Genomic DNA, 22,793 nt, shown 5'->3' with positions numbered 1-22,793 from the left:
CCTGCTGAGTAAGGGAACAAGGGAAGGGGGTGAAGGGCTGTCTGATGAATAAAGAAGGGCTTCATGGAAATTGAAGTCAACCAACAAGGCCTCATGGGTCCTTTAATTGGATTCACTGAAACTTCAGGAGAATATAACTGAAATGAAATATTTATTCTTTTGGGTCAGGGCTAGGCTATTGGAGTGGAAGGTCACCTTGGCACTCCTGAGGCAATTGCTGGTGACTCTCTACATCTCTCCACCATAGGTCCCTCTCCTGTTTCTTTTCCTCTTCTGTTCTTCCTGATTTCCTTCTTCTTTCATCTCCACGTTTCCCAACTTCTTCTGCTTTTGTTTTAGGCCCATCAGTGGTCCCTGGCATTTATTACTTAGCCCCATCCTTGGCATTCAGAATGACAGACGGGGTTGGCCTGACCTCTGCTCTAGCACAACTCTGAATGAAGGGAGCTGGAGGTCTGTAGTTTGAGGGTCTTCTGTATTGGGGAAAAAATTAGTCCAGAATGGCAGATATTTAGGGTCGGATATAAAATCCAGTTACCTCTGTCCTTCAGACTCCTACATTAGGATATAGGCTGTTTTTTGGAGAGATGTACTCAGATAAGATCTAGGTGAACTCAGAAGTGGCTAAACAGACATATGCAAAGCATGGTGATTAAAGGATTGGTGTTAACCTAGGGGAGGTCTCTAGTGGAGGGCCCTATGGAGCTTTCCTTGGCCCTGTCCTTTTCAACATTTTATTTATTTTATTATTTATTTATTTATATACATTATTATTATATATTTATATATTATTTATTATTTTATTTATCCAAGGACAGTGGCATAGATAGCATGCTTATCAAGTTTGGAGATATTAAAATGTTTGGACTGATGGCTAATGCATCAGATGACAGAATCAGGAACCAAAAAGATTTCAACAGATTGGAACAGTGGGCCATACTTAATTAGGTGAAATTTCTAACTTCAGTACTTGAAAAGATCTAAGTGGTGCAGTGGATAGAGCATTGGACCTCTGGTCAGGAAGACCTAAGTTCCAATCCAGCCTCAGACAGTTATTAACCGTGTGACTTCATCTCTGTCTGCCTCAATTTCCTTATCTGTAAATAGGACAATAATAGCACTTATCTAGTAATAGCACCTACCTCTCAGGGTTGTTGTGAAGATCAAATGGGACTATTTGTAAAGTGCTTTGCAAACCATAAAGTGCTATAGAAATGCAAGCTATTACTATTATCCATGTGGATGATCCCTATACTAATACCTTGATAGGCAGTTTTGTTAGCTGCTATGGCCAAACTTCTGATGATAAAGCCTTTCCAAATTTAACTGTCCTAGGATATCATCCATACGGATTGTAACAAGGTCTATTCTCAAAAGTTTTCTAGTTTGATGCTGTTGTTCAGTCCTTCAGTCCCATCCAACTCTTTGTGACCTCCTATGGGGTTTTCTTGCCAAAGATACTGGAGTAGTTCACCATTTCCTTCTCCAGTGCATTAAGACAAACCGAGGTTAAGTGACTTGCCCAGGGTCACACAGCTAGTGAGTATCTGAGGCTGAATTTGAACTCTGGTCTCCCTAACTCCAGGCCCAGTACTCTATCCACTAAGCCACCTAGCTGCATCCTTTCTAGTTTGATAGGATCCACCAGACCTTGCAGTCACTGACATACTACTCTTAAAAACCCAGGGTCACCCCTACACTGTGACTAGGCATGGAGTAAGTAGATTTCAATTAGGATAAATGCAAACTTCTTGCTTGTTGTTGTTCAGCCATTTCAGTCATGTCCTACTTTTCATGACCCTGTTTGAGGTTTTCTTGGCAAAGATACTGAAGTGATTTGCCATTTCCTTTTCCAGATCATTTTACAGATGAGGAAACTGAGGCAAACAAGATTAAGCAACTTGCCCAGGGTCACACAGCTAGTTAGTGTTTGAGGGCAGATTTGAACTCAGGAAGATAAGTCTTTCTGACTCCAGGCCTGGCACTCTATCCATTACACCACCTTGCTGCCCCCAAACTCCTTGAACTTAGGTTCAAAAAAAACTACACACAATTACAGAATTAGGGAAACCTATATCAATAGCAGTTTGTGTGAGAAAAATGTGTTTTTTAAAATAATTAATTTCAAGTCCAGGGTGCTATATAGAAGCCAGAAAAGTTAACATCATCATGGGTCTTAAATGATAAAATCAGTGTCCACTGAATTTCATATTTATATGTATATATATATATATATATATGTGATTATAGATCTATATATATCTATATATACATATAGATATATATGTATATGTGTGTATATATATACATGTGACGTATATATTTATATGTCAACATCATGATGCCCCATTTTTAGAGACACTTGGACAAACTGTAGTGTGTCCAGAGATAGGACGTGATCATGAGAGGATCTGAAATATGCCCTTGGAAGATTAATTGAAGGAACTTAGCCTGTTTAGCTTAGAGAAGAGCAGGAATATGAAAACACAAAATATTTATCTTCAAATATTTGAAGGGTTCTTATGTGGGAAAAGAACTACTTATTTCGTTTGGATCCAAAGAGGAGAATTGGGACTAATGGGTGGGAGTCAGTGAGAGGCAAATGTCTCAGTATCAGGAAGAGCTTCCTAACAATTAAAAATGTCCAGAAATGGAACAGGCTACCTCATGAGTCAGTGAGCTCTTCATTATTAGAGGTGTTCAAGCTGAAGCTGCATGACCAAGGATTCTAAACAGGCAACATGTATCCATTCAGTATAATTGCAAAGAGATGTGCATATAATATTCATAAACATCCTTATGAGACGCAGCTTGGGCAGTGGATAGAGAATTAGCCTCAGCATCAGGAAGACCTAAGTTCAGATCCTGCCCCTGCATACCTGGGCACAAGTTACTTTTTTCTGCAAGTCTTTAAAACTTTTAAATTACAGACATTTGGCTAATCTACATCAATGGAGGGAGTTTGCATGCTGGGACCTTCCTATATCAATGGTCATACAGGTCTGGATCCCTTGGAAGGGGAGGGGAAGGAATAATAATACTTAAATTATCTAGACTGTCTCCAGACCAACTCTCTCATTCTAGATTTTATCGGTGAAGAAACTGAGGTCTAAAGTGCCTAAGAGATTTGCTCAGTGTTACATAAATAGTAACATCTAGGACTTGAACCCAGGTCTTATGATGCCAAACCTGCAGCTTTTTCTGCTTAGCCATACCATCTCTCAATATTTAAACAACTGGAACCCTCCACAATGTGCCCTTTGCTTTGGTCCACAGCATCCAGCCTTTGGTTGAATATCTCCAGTGAGGGCAACTTCACTACCTTCCATTCCACTTCCTAATAGTTGTAATTGTGAGGAAATTTCTCTACACCTCAAGCCTAAATTTGCCTCCCTACAACTTCCACTCATTGTTTCATTTAGAAAAAGTTTTTAGAAAGTTTTGCCTTTTAGGGTCAGGAAAAATGGGGTGAATCCCTCTGCCCCACAACAGTCCTTTAAATACTTGAAGACGATGGTCATCTCTCTCTCTAAGGCTTCTCTTCTCAAGCTAAATTTCCCCAATTCCTTCAGTAGTTCCTGTTACGGCATGATCTTGAGGTCCTTCACTATCCTGAGAGTCTTCGTCTGGATTCTCTCAATCTCAATAAGGCCATTCCTAAATATGGTACCCAGTACTGAACACAGTTTGCCAGATGTAGTCTAAAGTAGGGTAGTTGTGATTGACATTTTCTTGGTGGGCACACACACTCTCCTTGGCTCTGAGGCAGAGAGGAAAAACACAAATGATTTCATATGTTTAGATTCAGAGAGAGAGAATAGGGTCCAATCTCAATAAGCCCACAGCCAAGGATACTTGCTCTCTGCAGAATAATATGGCCCATTTCTGCTGGTCTTTTACTGCCTAGCCTCCCAGGGCAACCAGCCAGTTAGTCAACAAGCATTTACTAAGCACTTACTACGTGTTGGGTACTATGCTAAGTGCTAGGGATACAAAGAAAGAATTTTTAAAATGGTGTCTTCAAAAGGTTCAGGCGTTTTCTCAGATTTAGGAATCAGTGCCAAGAGTGAAGCTTGTGGCAACACTAGATGAACCTCAGGGCAACCCAGGTGTGGCTCATTGGGAGCTATCCAAATTCTGCCATGACTTTATAGTCATCTTGGATCTCCCTGCCAGGACTGGGGCTACTGGAAGTCACTGGACAACCCTGCAGGACATCACCCCCCTCTCCCAGTTACCTCATTCTGTGGTGGTGGTAGAATGAATAGCCTTCCTTGCTGAAATGAGAGATGTGCTTCCTTCTTTGGGATTTTGGAACTTTTGGGGGTTTGCCATCATTTTCCCTTTACTGACTCCACACAGATACAATCACACAGGGACGCAGTTCTTTGAAATTCGAAAAATGAGACCACTGAGTGGGTAAGTGGTATCTCCAGCCCCTAGGCCATTTCTCCTTTTTCTTTCTCTAAACCAGCCAACCAGTCTTCATTGCATCCTGCACCCCTACTCAACCACGCTAATATCTGCCAAACTTTAGGGTGTGGGTAATTGCCTGGGACTCAGTTTCCTCTACTTTAAAATGAGGGGGTTGGATGAGATGGTCTCTAAGGCCCCTTCCTACTCTGAAACTATGAGGCCACTGTGTTCATGACCACAGCCCAAGTTTGAGGTAGGGGCAGAGCCACCCTGGTGGCCTGGAGCTTTTAAAGTGTGCTCATGAGTTTCTTACTGCAAGCACTTGAGAAAACTTCCTGGCCTTTGATGTGTGCAGGAGATGTGAAATCCTAGGAGTGCTATATACAAAAGCTAAGGATGCATACAGATTCAGAAATACCCAGGCACACTCCTGTGAAGACAAGCCAAGTATATAGTCAGAGAAACACCCTTCTTTGACCCTTTGTAGATGACTCTCTTCCTAGTATAGGACTCGGCACTCAGGACATGGTGCTGAGGTTGACTTGTCTGACTGGCTGAAGCAATGAATACTGAGATCCTTTGCTGTCCTTTGCACTACAGGTTGATGGAAACAGCAAAAGAAATGACTCGAGAATCTTTACCTATCAAATGTCTCGAAGCTGTAATCCTGGGCATGTATCCTTTCACTTGTATATGCTTTACATCGGTGGAAAAGACCAGTGAGAAAAAGGAAACTCCAAAGATGATGGCATCAAACATGGTAAAAAATAAATAAAAATAAATAAATATATAAATGCATCATGTGCCAGTGGGTGTCCTGGCTGGTGTAGAAAAATCATTGCAACAATCATCGTAATACCGCCTATTACACTTGCATGGTATTACATAATTAACAAATGCTTTCATAGGCAAAGCCAGCTCATTTGATTCTCAGTGATGCCTTGCCTTCCCCTCCCCTATCCCCTGGAGGTGAGTTTCAAACTTTTCTGGTATTTTTCTTGACTTTAGTACCCAGAGCCAAACCAAGTCCAAAGGAGTGGTTAACTCTTTGGACCATTTCCATTAGCATCCTTCATCACCTAGGCCAATGGTAGGGCTAGTAACCAATGTACAGTTATCTCTTCCACATCGAGGTTGGTTAGGAGTGCAGTACCTCTGTGATCTGGAAAATCATGTAAAATTTTTGGCCCTCCTTTTGTACCAGAGAAGAAGACTGAATTATTATGGTTTTAAAAGATAAAATATGATATTATACAATACTATACAAATATTTATGCATTTTTGAATTTCTAAACTTTTTCTGTGTTGTCTGCTGGGGTTTGTATGTCTTCTGCGGCTTCTGCAAACCCCCCCAAAATTCCCATCTAATTTCTTATGCCGACCTGTGATGTATCAGAACTGCGATGGGGAAAGGCTCAATGTGGAAGGGATAACTGTAATTTTCTAGTTGTACGAGTTAACATATGTTTGCAGGACATCTTCATTAATGAAAGTCTTATGAAGGAGTCTGAGGGGGGAGGAAGAGGTCATTGCTTCCATGCCTTTGGACTGGAAGCTTCCATAGCACAGGGAACTGTGTCTCCCTCATCACACTAGGAGTTCCCTGAGGCAGAGCCATAACTAGGGAGCAACTGAGCAGAACTTTGCCTCAAGATGCTGAATTTAGAAGGTAATGACAGCACTTGTAGTATCTCAACAATATAGAAACAACAGAGTTTAGCACCTAGTTAGCAAAAGCAATTAGTTAAACTAGGAAGCCTCCAAATGGTTTCTGGAATTCAGTCCCAGGTTTCTGTCTCTCCCTCTAAGGGTGGTGTGCCAGCCCTAATCTGTTGTACCAACTGTCTCAGTTACAGCGTAGGATCCTCTACCCAGATATTAAAATTCCTCGTCACAGCTCTGCTCTTAGGACAGTAGCTATGTCTCCTCCATGGCACTCAGAGCTCCCAAAGGCAGGGACTGCATCCTTCCCTATACGTCAGGTGTTCTCTGAAGACAGGAACTTGTCTGCTTTTTCAGGAGACAGGTTTCAGGAACCTTCTAGAGGGTAGGACCATGCTTCTCTGGAGCTAATGGGAAATCATAGGACCTTAGATATAGAGCTAGCCATTTTGAATCCAGTCCCTTGTTACAGATAAGGAAACTGAGGCATAAAGAGGTTAAATAAGACTTGCTCGGAGTAACACAGCTGGTAAATGTCTAAGGGAAGATTTGAACTCAAGGCTTCCTGATTACAAGTCCAACACTCTAACCATTACAGCTGTCAAACACGCTGCCCCATATGGTTTGTAACACTCCCAAATATGGCCTGAACCATATTAAACATGTAATTGAGAATATTTAACAAAATACATAAAAATACAATAAAGCATAGATAGCATTCATTTTTAAACCAAGTCGATATGCAACCTACAGAGATCCTTCTATATAGTTTAGGCCCTTTTCTATTTGAGTTTAATTGTACTACAATGCCTCGCTGCCCTTCTCTCATGGCTCCCACTTCCTCTGAATCTCACATGCATTGTGTGCTTGGTTCATGGTGATGAGGACACAGAAGCTATTCAGCCAAGACTTCTCATGGCCTTTCTGATTGCTACTCCCTCCGTTTTTCTTGGTTCTCTTGTACAGAGAATATACTGCGGTCTCAGCACAGTAGTGAGAAGTAGCCTCAAAGGCAAAGGTTCCATCCAGCTCTAAGATTCCGACAGCCATCTGGAGAAGGAAGGAGATATCTCACGGTAGGAGAGGGAATACAAAAGGCACTGTATTCAAGAGTGCAAAGAGACCTGGGCCATAGTCACATCTCTAGAACTTAGCATTGTGACCATGGGTGAATTAGTCAGCCTCTGTGAGTCTGTTTGTTCATTTTTAAAACAGGGAAAATTATATTTACATTATTTACCTCACAACGTTGTTGTGAATAAAGCATTCTGTAAACTTTAAAGCACTATCTAAATATGATATATTGCTGTAATGATGGAACAAGAGATAAAGAAACATGAAGAGGAAGGAAAAAAAAAAGGAGATGACCATCATATGGATATGAAGCATCTGGAAATGCTCTGAGCCTGTATGGGCAAATCAGATGCCAGTTTTTATGCAAATCAGATTCAACTCAAAGAACACTTATTAACCATACACTGTGTGCAAAGCATTCTGTTAGTCATTAAGGACGATAACAAGAAAAATAACAGTCCTTGCCCCCAAGGAGCTTATAATGAAATGGGGGGGCAGGGGAGGATTGGCTGTCTGTGTGAATGTGTTTGAGTTTTATATAGGATGGTAGGTTTTGTTTTATAAAGGAACTTAGAGGCCATCTTGTCTGACCCCCTCATTTTGTAGATAAGAGAATGGAAGCCAAAAGAAATTAAAGACTTGTCCAAGGTCACACAGGCAGTAATTGACAGAGGCAGGATCCAAACCCAGATCTTCTGACTCCAAATCCCTCTTGTTTCCACTCTTCAATGATACCTCTTGACATGCAGGAGAAAAAGTACTAGATGTGAATCTGGGTGTCAGAAGACCTGGGTTCAAATCTTGGCTCTGCCTCTTGCTATCCATATGATCTTGGGCAGTCATGTCACCTCTGTAAAATGGGCTACATAGGACCGAGAGGTCCTATGACTTGATATACATCCTTACATACTTTTGGCTCTCCCATTTATTCTGTTCTCCTGGATGTGGCTACTCTGAAAATCCTAGTGGAGCCCAAGATCATCATGTCAAACAAGAATTCTTAATGTGACTAGAGAAGTTAATGCTAATTAATACCTGACAGTAGGATAAGGAGGGCAATTCATCCCTATTTATTCTGTGTCAGTGCAGTCAAGTTTGCCAGGATTCTAAATCAAGCTTACTGATCTAATTTAGCTTAGCTGCTTACCACCACTGTCACCACCACCCCTTTTTTTGGAAAACAGAATTATTTGCCCTGAAACCTCTCCCATTTTTCATTATCCTTTTTCACTAATCATAGCTCAACAATCATATCCAACAATTCTCTCCCTAGCCTGTGACAGAACTCTTCTGGGCCCATAAACCAAGCAAGTATTTATTGAATGCTTATTTTGTGCCTGGCATTGTGTTAGACTCCAGGGATGAAAAGACAACATGATTCTGCTCTCAAAGAGCTCATCTCCTTTTACAGGAGAAAACAGTACACATTTAAGTAGATGCCAAATTTATAGGAAGTAAATAAATATGAAGTAATTGGTTTAGGGGAGGCACTAGTAGTTGAGGGGATCAGGGAAAGCCTCCTGTAGGAGGTGGCATTTGAACACAACTTTGAAGGAAGGTTAGAATTTTAAGAGGGGGGATGGAATGGTCCAGGCATGGGGCACAGCCAGTACTTAGGCTGGGAGATAATCATCAGAATGTCTTACATGAGGGACAGTGTGACTGGACTATATAGTGCTTAAAGGGGAATAATATATAATAAGCCTGAAAGAGAAGATTGGAGTCAGGTTATGAAGGGTTTCAACTCCCTGGTTATCATTTTTGTTCTCTCTTTGCCAATATGAAGATATTCTAAGAGAAAAAAAAGCAAAACAAGACACAGCCCTTCCTGCTCCAAAAGACATCTCCCACATGGCTGAAGAAAACAGCAGCCAGGCAGCAGTGATAGGCTTGGGACTGAGGAGTCAGCAGCAGATGGCTTTGGGACCCTACCCTTTTGTGCTAGTGGGGACCCGACTACAGCTGCTTAGCATAGCCTCATACAAGATTAATGGGTGTGAACAATTGGGGGCGGGGGGAGAACATGAGATCTAGTTCATTTTTTGACTATGTAGCCAACTCTGGGTTTTCTAGGTTGAAGGAAGGACAAACAAATCCAGATGCAAGTGTGCCTTGGAATTTCATATTTGGTCACTCAAATCCCTGGAGTCTCTTGGAAGTATGGATGAGCAATGTGTTGGAACCTTCTGGAGGTGCACTTACACACACACCAATGGGAGCACCCACACACATGCATAGGGCCAAAAAACAATGGGTAATTTGCTCCTGAGTTTCATAAACTCATAATTCAGGTAACATTTAGAGGACTGGGGCTGGGAGATGGTTAGCTCTGACATCTGTCGGGCTCAAGGGAAATTGATTCTTGGACAAAGACATCAAAGGCTTTTTTTCTTCTTTTCTCCTTGCCCTTTGATAGGCCTTGGTTTATCTGGGGATGTCAAGGGGTGAGGAAAAGGCTTAGGAGTCTGCCCTTGTCTCCTCGGAAGCTTAGGCTCATGTAAGTAGCTCTTTTATCAACAACTTTTAACAGTCACTTTCTAGCTGTGTTGTATGACTCAACCTCAGTTTCCTCATCTTTAAAAAGGAGATAACACTTCTGTTAGGAAATAATGGGGTGCTATCTGGAAAGCACTTTATAAAGCTGAAAGCCCTACACAGTGAGTTATCATTATTATTGAGCTTTTGTATATCTGAAAGCAAGGTAATTTGTTTCTCTTCTTCGGATTCAAGTCATAAGCCAGGTTAATGTAGCACAATAGGTTTTTTACTTAATTTCTTTTTGGTACTGTGGGTGTGCCCTGTGTAAATCAACACATGCCAGATAGAGCTTTGATTACCTATTATGCTCCAAATCATAGCAGTTGCCGGCAGAAGCTTCATCTTGAACAGCTGTGTGTCCTTCCTGATGGATGTGAGATCTAAATAGGCCAGCACATTCCTGGAAGGTTAGGGGATTTCTATGCACTCAGTTCTCCCTTTTTGGGAAAAGTTGAAGTTGACTCCCAGGCTTGTAGGCACCAAGAATCCCACTTTGATCAGAATGACCTTCTGGGGCAGGTAGACTTTTGCCATCAATGAGGAATGTAAGAACTCTGCCTAACAAAAGGACAAACCCTTTTAAAAACATCAGGGAATTCTAAGATGATAAGGTTGGGCAATGTTCAAGAGGTCCATTCCTCTGCCTCCCTGTTTTGACCCATCTGAGAATCTTTATCCAGCTAACTGAGCAAACACAAGACTCGACAGAAGGCTGTAATTTCATTTTCTCTCTTGGTGTAATCTCTTGTGGGTAAGAGTAGGCCAATGGCACAGCTGTGCACTAGAACCAACTCCCTTTGCAAAAAAAAAAAAATCACGATGAGCGACAGACCTGATATATCGGTCACAGCCTATGTTAGCTCAAGTTTTGACTGTATAAGATTAGGTTCTGAGGAATGGATAACAACATGAAGAACCCTATGTAGTAGAAAGGACACTGAACCAAGAGTAGGGAGATTTTCATTCTAGTCTTGGCTATGCCACTAATTGCATTATGAGTAGGCAAATCTCTTATCCTCTCTGGGCTTCAGTTTCCTCAACCATAAGATGAAGAGAAGGGACTAGATAAATTTTAAGGATCCTTCTAGCTCTAAATACAATGACCTTGGGACACATAATATAACTAAATGATCAGCAATATTGAACAGTTTCAACAGGATATGGGTTTTAATTTTTTTGTGTGTGTGAGAACCTATGATTTCATCAATGTTAAGAACTCCAAATATGGAAAATCCCTCCATCCACAAAGATCAGCAAATTGTCTGTACTTAGGAATCTTAAAGACATAGCTAATAGATCAGAGGCAAGCTTTGAACATGTGACTTCTTGACTTCCAGGGTGGCTCCCTATCCACTTCACTATGCTGCGTCTCATAATAGGAGTATTCTGTACTTCATAGTTGTAAGGCTGGCGAAGTCTATTGCTAAAGTCCTTCCCAGGAAAGGTGCCTTCTGTAACCTTTCATCTCTGACTCTTGGGTTCTGAAGCCCACTTTTAGCCTCAGCCTCCTCCCTTCCTCATGCGGCCTGCAGCAAAGGAGTTGTTGGGTGTGTCCAGCCACTTTTCTGGGGTCCCTATACTGCTCCTCTAAGGTTGAAGTCTTCTATCTAACCAGGCAGCTAAGTAGCACAGTGCAGAGAGTGCTAGCCTTGGAGTTAGGAAGATATAGGTCCAAGTCTTCCCCTGGACAAGTCACTCAATGTCTCTGTGCCTCCGGTTCCTCACCGGTAAAATGAGGATTAATAACAGCACCTAACACAGGGGTGTTGTGAAGATTAAATGAAATAATATTTGTAAACTCTTTGTAAACTTTAAAGCACTATGTAAATGCTAGCTAGCTAATGTAGACCCCAATGTAAGGAAAGACACAATAGCAAAATATCAGTAAACAAGCATTACTTTTACAAAAACAAATACTTTTACAAGGCCCGATGCTAGGTAAGGTATGGGGAAACCTACATTAATATGACCCAAGTCCTGCCAGTAAGAAGCTTACATGACATACAGGTTTGGGGTGGTTTTTTTATCTTTCTAAAGATAACAATACTAGGCAGTATGTCAATGCCAGATGAATGAAGCACAAATGTGTGCCCTGGTATGGAGATAGGTGGAAGAGATAATTGTGAATGGGGGTAACTAAGAAGGTACTCTTAAAGCAAGTGGGACCTAAGCTGTCTCTTGAAGGATATTCTCAGCCTATATAAAGGTGAAAGAACACTCTACACTGGGGTGGGGAACCTTAGCTGCAACAGGAGAGAATTGTGATAGACATGAAGAGTAGTTCAGCAAGTGGTTGTTCAAATGTCAGAGTGGTTTGTGGTGGTGGGGAGGGATTAAATCTGTTTACAAGAGGTATTGGGAAAGGAGGGTAGCTTAGTACAGAGAAAAACTTCCCTAAACTGTATCCCTAAACCCAGTGTGTCCAATGGTAACAAAAGGGTCTGATTAGGTTAAGAGTTCTCATGGATGTACAGAAGCCAGTTCTTACATAGAACCCATGCTGACAGCACAAGCTTTTCCCACTTTCACAAGGTTTTGATCTTTTATAAAAGGATTGTATTCTGCTTGGTCTGGAATGGTTTCTAGAGGAAGCCTGGTGCAGTAGGAAAATCAGTGGATTTGGAATTAGAAGGTGGAGAAAACTGCATAGCTTAGTGGAAAGAATACTTGGTTGGGAGTCAGGAGACCTGGGCTCTAGTCTGGCTTTCTCACTCATTAGCTGTGGGACCCTGGGAGAGCTGCTTCTCATTAGATCAGATGTTTTCAAAGATTCCCCTCCCCACTCTTATATTCCATGAGATTCCAAGATTATAGGACCACAGATTTAAGGCTGGGATGGACCCCATACAGGTTTCCTCGATCAACTTCCTCACTTTACATTCAAGGAAACAGAAACTCCTAGAGGACACATGACTTCCCCAAGGTCATACTACCAGGTAGGGGAGGAGCCAGAAGAACTGTGTGACTTTTGCCAAGTTCCTTCCTTTTTCTAAATTTCAATTTTGTCATCTGTTAAATAGGGATAATGTATACCTTTTCTACCTTAACAGTGGCTATGAGGACCAGATGAGGTCATGAATGTGAAAGCTCTTTGTAAACTGTAAAATGCTAAACAAGAGTGTGGTTTTAGCCTTGAGGTATTGGCTTGCCTGGACTCAGAGATCTCTTAGCAACTCTTTGCCTTCCTGAGAGTTGATGGCTCTGATTTTTCAAGATCATCATCCTCTTCCTTAACCTGGACAACTTAAGATACCTAACAAATGGGCAGCCTTCCATTGAGCGATTCCCCATCAGCTTTAAAACCCAATTCTCAGGAAATTACTTCCATCATGTTGTACTGGGTATCTACTGCAATGGCCGCTATGGCTCATTGGGCATGAGCCGGAGATCCGACCTAATGGACAAACCTCTGACTTTTCGGACTCTGAGTGACCTCATCTTTGACTTTGAAGACTCCTACAAGAAATACCTACACACAGTCAAGAAAGTCAAGATTGGGCTGTATGTCCCTCATGAGCCCCATAGCTTCCAGCCCATTGAGTGGAAGCAACTGGTTCTCAATGTCACAAAGATGATGAGGTCGGACCTAAGGAAAGAGCTGGAGAAATATGCCAGGGACTTGAGAATGAAGGTAGGTATGAGGGCAGGGGGCATGGTAGAAGAAAGGCAGCATGACTGGTAGAAGCAATTTATCCTAAGGAATAAAACTCAATTCTCCCATTCTTTACCAAAACCAAATGGAACGAGGAGCTTGGAGCTTGCCCAGATTGTCTAAGATGAAACACCCTGCTTTTCTGTGTTTCCCTACCACATAAGTGGGATGAGCCTCTCCAGTCTTCCCTACCAGGCTGGCTGGTTGCAATATGCCACCTAGAATCCTGGTTCCAAGGTTGCAATGGTTCAAACTCCCAGGTCTGGTGCATTGCTGGCACTTGAAACTGAGGACAAACAAAACTTCCTGGTTCACTTCATGGTGCCTGCACGGTAGGTGAACTATGTGGGATCTTTACACTCTGAAAGCAGGAAAAGACCACAAAAGAAAAGTCTGGCAGTTTTAAAGATGCATCCTGTTATGGCTACATAGCCAATCAAAGAAGGTTACTCCAACTCATGTGGTATGGGAATGCCTCTACATTAGGCCTTAAAGCCACATGTGGCCCTCTAGGTCATTAAGTGAGGCCCTTTGTCTGAATCCAAACTTCACAAAACAAATCCCCTTACCTAAATGCCTCTGACTCTAACCCTACCTCTAAAAGGCTGCACTTGAGGGCCTAGAGGGCCACAGGTTCCCCGACCCTGCTCCAAGACCTCATTAGACAAAAACAAAACAAAAATCCCCCACAAAACCTTACTCTTTGCTCTATATCTTGCAATGGCCTTTGGCTTAACACAATTTACCTCTGACCTGATGTAACAAGATCAAACAAAAATAGAGTACCATAGCTTCACAAAAAGTTTGGAAATCACTGTGCTGAGTTCTGTTCAGACCACACACAAACAGTATTTGGGTTCTCTAGAAGATAGCATTCTAAAACAATGTGATGTTCCCATCATGTGTGTTTCATCTGTTCCTCATCAAGATTTTTATGAGAATTTCTGTCAGGAGCTGTGTTCAAAACCTTCCCCAGACATTTATTATTAGCTAGGTGACCCTGGGCAAGTCATTCAACCTACATGTGCTTCAAACATCTGCCTAGGACTTAGCTACTAAGTAAATCATAGGCTGTAGAGGTACTCCCATATCTAAACTTCCAAGAGCTGATTTCTATGTATTCACTGTATAAAAACTGGGCTCTAAGAGGGGAAGGAACAATGCCCATCAGAGATTTTGTTATGATTATTACTTGGAGAGCTGACCTTATCTCTGGGAGAAAATGGGGGAAAGGTTCTTGATTATTTGGAACAATATTGCTTGTCAAGAACACTGTAAAAGTGACTACTCCTTCTGGAAGTGAAGGAAGAAGAACTCATCAGCTTTGGGAACCAAACTTCCAGGGCTTCAAGCCTCGGGAGTTCTTGAGCTAAGGGAAAAGAACAAAAAGTGACATCTATGAAGTGATGCATCCTCTTCCTGATATCCTAAGCTAGGGTGCTTCCATCCTGCTTTGGAAGCCAACTTTCCTCCCAGGCATAGTCTTGGAGGCAGTGACTGGTGCTATAGAAAAATATGCTATAGGGGTAAGGGGAGATGTTCTTGGGGAGAGATGCTCTTGGGATCAATGATGGCAATAACTTTTTTTTCTGTCTCTTAGATCCTGAAACCCACAAGTGCCCACTCTCCCCCTCTGGAGAGAAGTCGAGGAAAGTCACTGTCTCCCCGGCGGAGACAAGCAAGCCCTACCAGACGGCTTGGGAGGCGAGACAAATCGTGAGTAATGTTTTCTCTGGTCCCACCTATGATACTTCAATGCCTCAAAATCTGGTGCTTTCCTAGTCCACAGGAACAATGCTAGCTACTTCTGGGACCTGGCATTTGAATCAGATGGTGATATCCATAAGTAGAGATGAATGAAAGAGGAATGTATCTCCTTTAACTGACACAATGTAGAGTGAACACTACTATCATTATACATGATCACACAAACATGAACTGCAGTACAGTATGGACAACAGTCAGATCTCAATCATCTACACAAATGGAGGAAAGATAACCTGCAAACCATTTCTGTTTGATTTGAGGAACTTAAGTCCAAGACCCATACCCAGACATTCACATATTCATCCCTGTCCTGATTTACCCCTTCTGATTTAGTCCTCTTTCAAGGAGAGGATAGAGGCCAGTGATCTCATACCCATTTTTGGTTCAATGGGTGGAGCTGAGGGGCTAAAGGGGTGTCCCAGTATAGCTCATAAAATGGATGATAGATTGAAAGATAACAGTCAAATATAAAATATATTATATATAATATAATACATATAATATATAATAATAAAAAATAACAAACAACAATACAACAGACATAATATTTTATACTTTTTTCATCTGTTATCTCATTAGAGCCTCATAACAACCTTGGGAGGCAGTTGGGCAGGGTGGGTATTTTCCTTATTTTATAGATGAAGAAACTGACACAGAGAAATTTAGTGTCTTGCTCATGACCACAAAACAAACCAGTAGAAGATCTGTGTTTGCAGCCCAGACCTCTAGTCGTATAGTTCAGTGCTTGGAAAATGTCTAAGGAGGTAATAGAAATGACTTCAGTCTCACCAGAATGGTAGAGGTCCCAGTATTAACTCCAAGGAAGATACCCTTCTCGATAAAAGTATCTGGTATCCACTGCTTGAAGTCAGAGAAATAAGGAAAGGGGATATCATTTTAGTGGGAGAAATGAGAAAGCAGGATAGTTTACTTAGAAAATAAAGTTAGCCTTTTTAAACAAGAATTTTTGAGGAAATAGGATGATTTCAGGCCCCTTAGACAAGGAGTAAGATGGCCTCCTGAGCCAACCCACCCTCTCCAACCATTACTAACCCTAACCATCTCCTGTTTCAGGTCATCTGGGAAACTAAATCCAGGTGCACTTGGTAGCTAAACAAGGTAATAGTTAAATCTAGTGGTCCATGAACTAACTTAAACCAGTAGCCCTTTGCTTCCTGGAGAGATTTCAAGCAGATAGGGTAGAGGGGTGAGAGACAGCATGGTGTAGTGGATAGAGAGCTGACCTTGGAGTCAGGAAAATCTAGGTTTAAGTCCCCTTTATTACATGCAAAGGCTGTGTGACCCTAGGTAAGTCACCTAACTTCAAAGGAACTCCCCATGTTAATGAAATCACAGGTTAGGCAAAAAAGAAAAAAATCAAGGTAGAAAGGAAGGGAAGTCTCAAAACTTCCTTTGGGAAGGAGGGGAAAGGCATTTCAGCCTGTGTTAATAGCCAGGTTGATAGATTTAACACAGTTCACAGCCTCAGTCAGAAAGAAGGCTAGACCAACTCATTGGGATTCCTAATATCTAGCAAAAACTTATTAGTCCTCAAACTCCTATCCTATTCATCCTTTCCTTCTTAACGGCTTCTAGAACAGGGTTCAGGGCCTAAGCATTTGAGCTAGTACAGAAGGCTTACTCATAGACTGAGGAATATGGGGATTGACTCCAGGGACAAGTTCACTTAGCAGGGACTTCACATTTAAAATCAGAATTGATTAGACTCTAGGGTCTGACCACGAGAACATAGCTTAGACTCTAACTCAAGGGTGGGAAACCTGGAGCCTTGAGGCCACACGTGGCCCTCTCAGTCCTTGGGTTCGGCCTTTTGACTGAGTCCAAGTTTTACAGAACAAATCCTTTTATTAAGGGGATTTGTTCTGTGAAGTTTGGATTCAGTCAAAGGGTCACACTTGAGGGCCTAGAGGGCCACATGCAGCCTCAAAGCCGAAGGTTCCTCACCCCTGGTCTAACTGGTCATCTCTATAGTCATTTACATACATGGTCTCATCTGATCTTCACAATCACCCTGGGAGGCAGATAGGGCAGGCATATTATCCGCCTCTGAAAGATAAGGAAAGTTGAGGCTCAGAGACCCAATAAAGCTAATATACATCAGAGTCATAATTCGAAAGTCAGTTTTCTGACAGCAAGTCCAGTACTATTTCCACTATGTCACAACTGCCTTTTAGATAAGGATTTTCTTATCTCATTTCACTTTACCTCAGTAAGTATTTATTGTCTGATATGAAAAAGACACTGGGTATAGCAAGATAGATACAACATTTCTCAGAGGGTTTACAATCTATTAGGGGATTAATAATCCTTTTAGAATATAATGGGGAGAATAGCTCTGGTCATATAGACTGAAGAGAGACATACAATTAGACCATTAGGTCTGGTAGAAGTTGTATCTATTTATGGGGTAATGAGAAAACAAGGTCTTTTGGGGGACAGAAGAGTCATAAGTCCAGATGCTATCATAAGGTTTGATTATGGGATAGAAGTCATTAGGTCTGATTTAGATGAGTAGGGGGGATTGGGTAAAGCAACAGGAAATAAAAAATCTCTAGTTTCTTTGGCATATTCCATGTTCTAAAGATGCTGATGGATAGAGTCCAAGTTTTCATTCTCCTTTTAGAGTGCAGAAAGTAAAATTTCTTGAGACCAGTGTTAGAATCTTTAGCCCAGGCTCCATTCCCTAACTTCTAACTGCTTTGTCCTGCAGCAAAAGTGGACCATGCCTAGGCCTACTGAAGACAGAAGTTAGCATACCAGCATCATTGTGAGTGCAATTTTAACTTTTAGTGGCAGGAGAAACACCAGTTCCTCCTTCCTCCCACCCAAGTTCAAATTGGTTACCTGAAGAATGTTGGGTCCTAAGCACAAGAGGAAAGACAGAGAAAAGGCAGAAATATTAGGTACAAAGATGGGAAAGTAAGACCAGCGAAAAGATTTGATACTACTTTCCATTCATTATCTGATTCTCAAAACAGGTACATGCTAGAGGTATTATTATTCCCATTTTACAGGTGAAGAAACTGAGGCTTGGAAGGATTAAATACTTTGCCTATGTAAATCCCAGAGGCAAGATTCCAACCAGGCTTTTCCTGATTCTAAATCCAGTGTTCTTCCCATTATACTGTGCATCCTCTCACAGAAACTCCTCCCAATAATTGAATATGATGGGGAATTTTTCCATCCAAGTTTGCTGACCTTGGCCACAGTTGGATAATCAAAATGATGCTTAGCCCCACTCCTTACTGGGAGAGGAAGCTTTTGGTGAATGTGAAGCAGGTCAAAGCAGAGTCAATGTTATAGGAGCCCGTAACTTCACCTATCACTGAAGGAATTTAGAAATCAAATGCCTTGCCTAGTTTAGTTTTCAATTTAAGTAAACAAACATTAGCTTAGCACTTCTTATGCAGCAAAGCATTGTACTAAGTTCTGGAGATACAAAGATACACCAACAGTTGGTAAGGTGTCAGGGTACTTGGGCCTTAGATTTGTAGTCAGAGAATCTGGGGTCAATTCCCAGCTCTGTGACCTGCGGGAACCTGGGCATGAGGTCAACAGAAAAAAAAAAGGAACTAAAATGATTTAATCTCTCTGGGCTTCCAATTTCCTCATCTGTAAAATGATTGGACTAGATGACCTCTCAAGTCGATTACAGTTCTAAAACTGACCTCATGTTAATCCTGACACCACTTTTTAGGGTGGTGAAAAGAGGTGAGGGATGGACAAGGCAGAGAGATGAAAAACAAAGATGGCAGGAGTGGTTTGGAGAGGTGGGGGTCAGAATAAATCCTCTGAAAGAAACAAGTGTCCCTCCCCCATGACTTCATCAACAGCTTCTCCATCTCTAGCACTACCACAGAGAGAGCTGTGATTAAAACAGAGGACTTTCTTGTTCCTAACAGTATGTCCAGGGAAATAGTCATTTCTCAGCTCCTCCATCAAGCAGGATTTTCTCCAGGGATGGCTGCTTCTGATGAGACAAAATAATGTAACACCCTACATGCATTCTCTCATTTGATCTCCACAACCACCCTGTAAGGTAGGCAGGGTAGGTATTATTTGCCCTATTTTACTGATAAGGAAACTGAGGTTCAGAAGGTTTATGTGACTTGTGCAGCATACAAAGTCGAGTCAGAGACAAAGGCAGGATGGATACTTGGGTCTTCTGACTCCAAGCTCAGTGTTAGCTCATACTACTTTCTGATCCAGCTTTACCCAGGGTTCAGAGCCCTTTTAGGATGTTCAGGTCTGGAGGGGGTTCGGCACTTTTTTCATTGGCTAATTATTTCAGCAATTCATAGGCCATTTAGTCATTTTTAAATGTCAGCGCCTCTACTGAGAATTAAAAATGCCTGGCAAGCTTAAAACTTACAACAGGCACCTCACTGGACACAGAGCTCATCTGCTACATGCTCTGTCCCCTATAAGGGTATGTAGATAATAAAAGTGGCTCCAGGTCCTCATCCAGCTGAGGCTATTTCCAGCTCCAGATTCTTTGCCCTTTCCACAGTTGTCTGAATGTTCATTCTGGAAAGCAGTATCAATGTTCCATTCTTGACACAGGAGGTCAGATGACTGGGAGGTTAGCAACTGCCAGGCAGGTTGAAAGAGAGAAGCTACGGTCACTCTCATCACGTCTTCTGTCCCCCTCCACTATTTTCAATTTTCCCTTCTTGCCCTCACCTCCTTGAAGTGCTTTTAACCTTTTTCTACACCAAACAGGTTTCAGCCTATAGCTCATAGGCTCACAGATTTAGAGCTGGAAGAAATCTCAGATTCATCTAAGTCCAATCCCATCATTTATAGTTCCTAAAGGAAGCAAAGAATAGTTACAGAAAAACATATTTTTCCAAAGTGCCAAATGGTTCCTCTTTAGGATTATCATTCTTGGCCACTGATACCTTTGACATAGAGGTCCCCAGCCAGTTAGAGAATAGAGGTAACGCTCTAGCTGCCTCTAGCCAAAAAAAAAAAAAAAAAAAAAAAAAAGACATGCTCTTTAGAATGAGCAAATGGGTATTTCTTTTAAGATGCAATGGGCAATTCATGGTAACTGTCACCAGAACTATGGGAATTTTTTCACTTCTTCTTTTCTTCCCACTTCCCTTTCTCCCCCCTTTCCTCCCCCTCCAGCCAAGGTCAGTCACCCTTTCCTCCCCCTCCAGCCAAAATTTGATTAAAGACCTCAGAGGTTACTGAACTCTGAGCTAAGGTAAAGCTCCAACCATAATAGGGCCCAAGGCTTTAATTCAGTAAGATGGGATAACAAAATTCATAGACTCCACTATTAGCTCCAATTTTGACCCAGTTATTATAATAAGTATCTTCAGGCATTGAATCTAGTGGGACTTATGGGGCTGTTGAAATTTTGTTTTGGCTTTATCAATGAGGTCAAGTAGGATGACCCTGCCTTTCATAGTCTGATCCTAGTGAAGGACCCTACCGTGGATGGGGTCAAAATTACCATTCTCTTTTGTGGGCCCATAGGTAGAAATGTCCCCAGACCAGGGTTTCTTTAGTTTAAGCTTAATTCCCTAATCTCTGGCTACTTTGTTGTGCAGCCAAACGGAAGGACCATGCGTACAGAAGACAGAAGTTAGCATACCGTCATCGTTGTAAGTGCAATGTTAATTCTCAGTGCCAGGGGAAACTTCTGATCCTCTTCCTTGCTGTTTACCATTCCAAAAATCAAACTTTGTACCTGAAGAATTAGGAGATCAGAAGGTAGGGAAAATAGAAAGAGGGAAGAGAATCTTGGGAAGATAGGGAATTCTTTCCCAACAGTACTCAGAAAAAGCATTGTCCTGGCTCAGATCCTCTGCCAAGCCCTGGCTGGTTAAATGGTCCAGGGGTCGAGTGAGGATGGAGGGGCAATGAGTGTCAGAAGGGCCCAAAGAGACTCACCACCATTCAGTACCATTTATAAACGTGGTTCACAGTAACAAGTTGAAGAGAGGAGTAAGTTGAACCCTGAGTCTGGCCATAAAAGTTGGTATGCAATCCGATAACTCTAATCAGAGCCCACCATCTGAACTAGTGACAAGCTGAAGAGACAAAGATTGGGGAATATGACAGCGGCAAAACCTGGCCCGGCTAAAGCCTGTCTGTTTACATAGCAACTTCAGCTGTTGGCCTTAACAGCTGGTTAGCTGCCTATTGTGCCTGTAATCATAGGGGGTAAGGAATGTGAGGGAAGGAGGCTGCCTTTCAATGAGAATGACTAATGTGAATGCACTCTCCCTCACCAGGCATCTGCCCCAGTTGAGGATGCTCTTTGCACTGTCCCTCCCCCAAAAGCATGTAACAGTTTAAATTTAGAAGTTAGCCATTGCCAATTTCCCATTGGACCCAACAAGAAAAGAGGGGCTAGGGTTGGGACCACAGTCTGATTTTCCATTACTGATATCTTTGGTTTAATCTGTTCACCTTGATGAACAGCAAGGGCCAAAAGGTTACCTGTGAGAAACTTACCTTATAGCTCTACAAAGGCCACTCTCCCCAATTCCCTGAAAATAGGACCATAAAAATTTCCCCAGACTTTTCAGTAAAATGAGTCATTCCAATTAGATAGCAACAAGAGGATTAAAAAATTATCTCAGGCATAGTTCTGAAAAAGGAGGAGTAATAGGGGTGGGAGGTAGGGATGAGGAAGCTAGAATTCTTAGTCACCTCCTTACCCTAAAATTATTTCATCTCCACTCTACCAACTTGTCTCATCCCAACCCAACCTAAAAACAGGAAATGTGAATGTCATCAGAAGTATCCCTGACATAATTCCTAGTTCTGAAGCTTCTTTGATGCTCAAAACCCTTATTTTTTCTACCAAGTCTCCTCAGTCTGAAGCTAGTCAAGAGTATAATAATAATGACAAATTTACTAAGGTTTGCAAAGTGTTTTACTTATATTATTTCATTTGCCATTGTGCTTTTTCTGTCTAGAAAAAATCACGATAGGATGGCATACCTAAGAATACCTGTTCAGTCCCCACTCATATCCTAGGACAAACTGTATCTGTATCTGATGTTTCAGAATTTTAGGGCTGAATAGTCCAATCCATTGTAACAGTAGCAGTAGGTTTAAGCTAGATGAGGAATTGGCCAAGAAGGGGCCAGATCACAGGATATTTTATCCTAGTTCACCCTAGGGTGACTGCCTTTGTGATGTCCTCTTCACCACAGCAAAAAGCAGGGCTGAGATTGTTCAACTTGTTTAGAAATGGTTGCATTCTGTCTGTTTTCCTTTCAGCCAGCTACTTTTAGTACTACAAATACCCCAAAACTGTTCAGCTTGTCATGCAAGAGAAAAAATGAAGACTCCTTTACCCTTGTCTCCAAATAAAATGAGTAAAAGGAAAATTAGCTTAAAAGAGGCAGTTTTCTCCTATTTCTCTCATGAACACAAGACACAAGAAATCTCTGATTCCATTCCCCTCTTTTAGAGGGTGAGAGTGCAGAAGGGGTTTGGGAAAAGGGTATTCAGATGGATCTCTAAAAATACTCTGGATCTAATGAAAGGTTCTTGGCTAAGTACAACCCCAGCTAAAATCATCATCTCAACACTTGAGATTCTTAAAAATAAATCTATTTGTAATCTTTCTAATTATATTGAAGGAAGGAACTAGAGGAAGCCTTCGCACATAATAGCCTACTCTTAGGTTTAGCCT

The 22,793-nt window shown here is 41.7% G+C and overlaps 2 protein-coding genes across 8 annotated transcripts in view; one reads left to right on the top strand and one right to left on the bottom strand.

The window, feature by feature from the left end:
• The window catches only part of ANGEL2 (angel homolog 2), a 137,399-nt gene that overhangs the window by 80,270 nt on the left and 34,336 nt on the right, over positions 1 to 22,793 (bottom strand). Inside the window, exons 10-11 of one of the 6 annotated variants that reach the window (XR_013487307.1) lie at positions 19,814 to 20,831; positions 135 to 19,720 (exon numbers count right to left, since the gene is read on the bottom strand). The exons of 3 other annotated variants lie outside the window; for them this stretch is intronic. Coding sequence is in view for 2 of the 3 variants with exons in the window: in XM_078156320.1 (XP_078012446.1) it covers positions 20,758 to 20,831 (74 nt within the window). In the remaining variant the exon portion in view is untranslated. Of the gene's footprint in view, positions 1 to 134; positions 20,832 to 22,793 lie in introns of those variants that run through there. 2 more of the 6 variants (XM_078156320.1, XM_078156319.1) reach the window with 2 other exon arrangements.
• The window catches only part of VASH2 (vasohibin 2), a 47,141-nt gene that overhangs the window by 20,013 nt on the left and 4,335 nt on the right, over positions 1 to 22,793 (top strand). For both annotated transcript variants that reach the window (XM_078156323.1, XM_021007810.2), the window contains exons 4-7: positions 4,363 to 4,419; positions 5,017 to 5,091; positions 12,940 to 13,321; positions 14,943 to 15,058. In XM_078156323.1, the coding sequence (XP_078012449.1) occupies positions 4,363 to 4,419; positions 5,017 to 5,091; positions 12,940 to 13,321; positions 14,943 to 15,058 (630 nt within the window). The remainder of the gene's footprint in view (positions 1 to 4,362; positions 4,420 to 5,016; positions 5,092 to 12,939; positions 13,322 to 14,942; positions 15,059 to 22,793) is intronic.

The sequence above is a fragment of the Phascolarctos cinereus genome, unplaced genomic scaffold (genome assembly GCF_003287225.1).
Source record: "Phascolarctos cinereus isolate Bilbo 61053 unplaced genomic scaffold, phaCin_HiC Scaffold_5;HRSCAF=322, whole genome shotgun sequence".
Taxonomy (NCBI): domain Eukaryota; kingdom Metazoa; phylum Chordata; class Mammalia; order Diprotodontia; family Phascolarctidae; genus Phascolarctos; species Phascolarctos cinereus.
The sequence above is the reverse complement of the archived record's forward strand: the minus strand, read 5'-3'. Positions and strand labels throughout refer to the sequence as shown.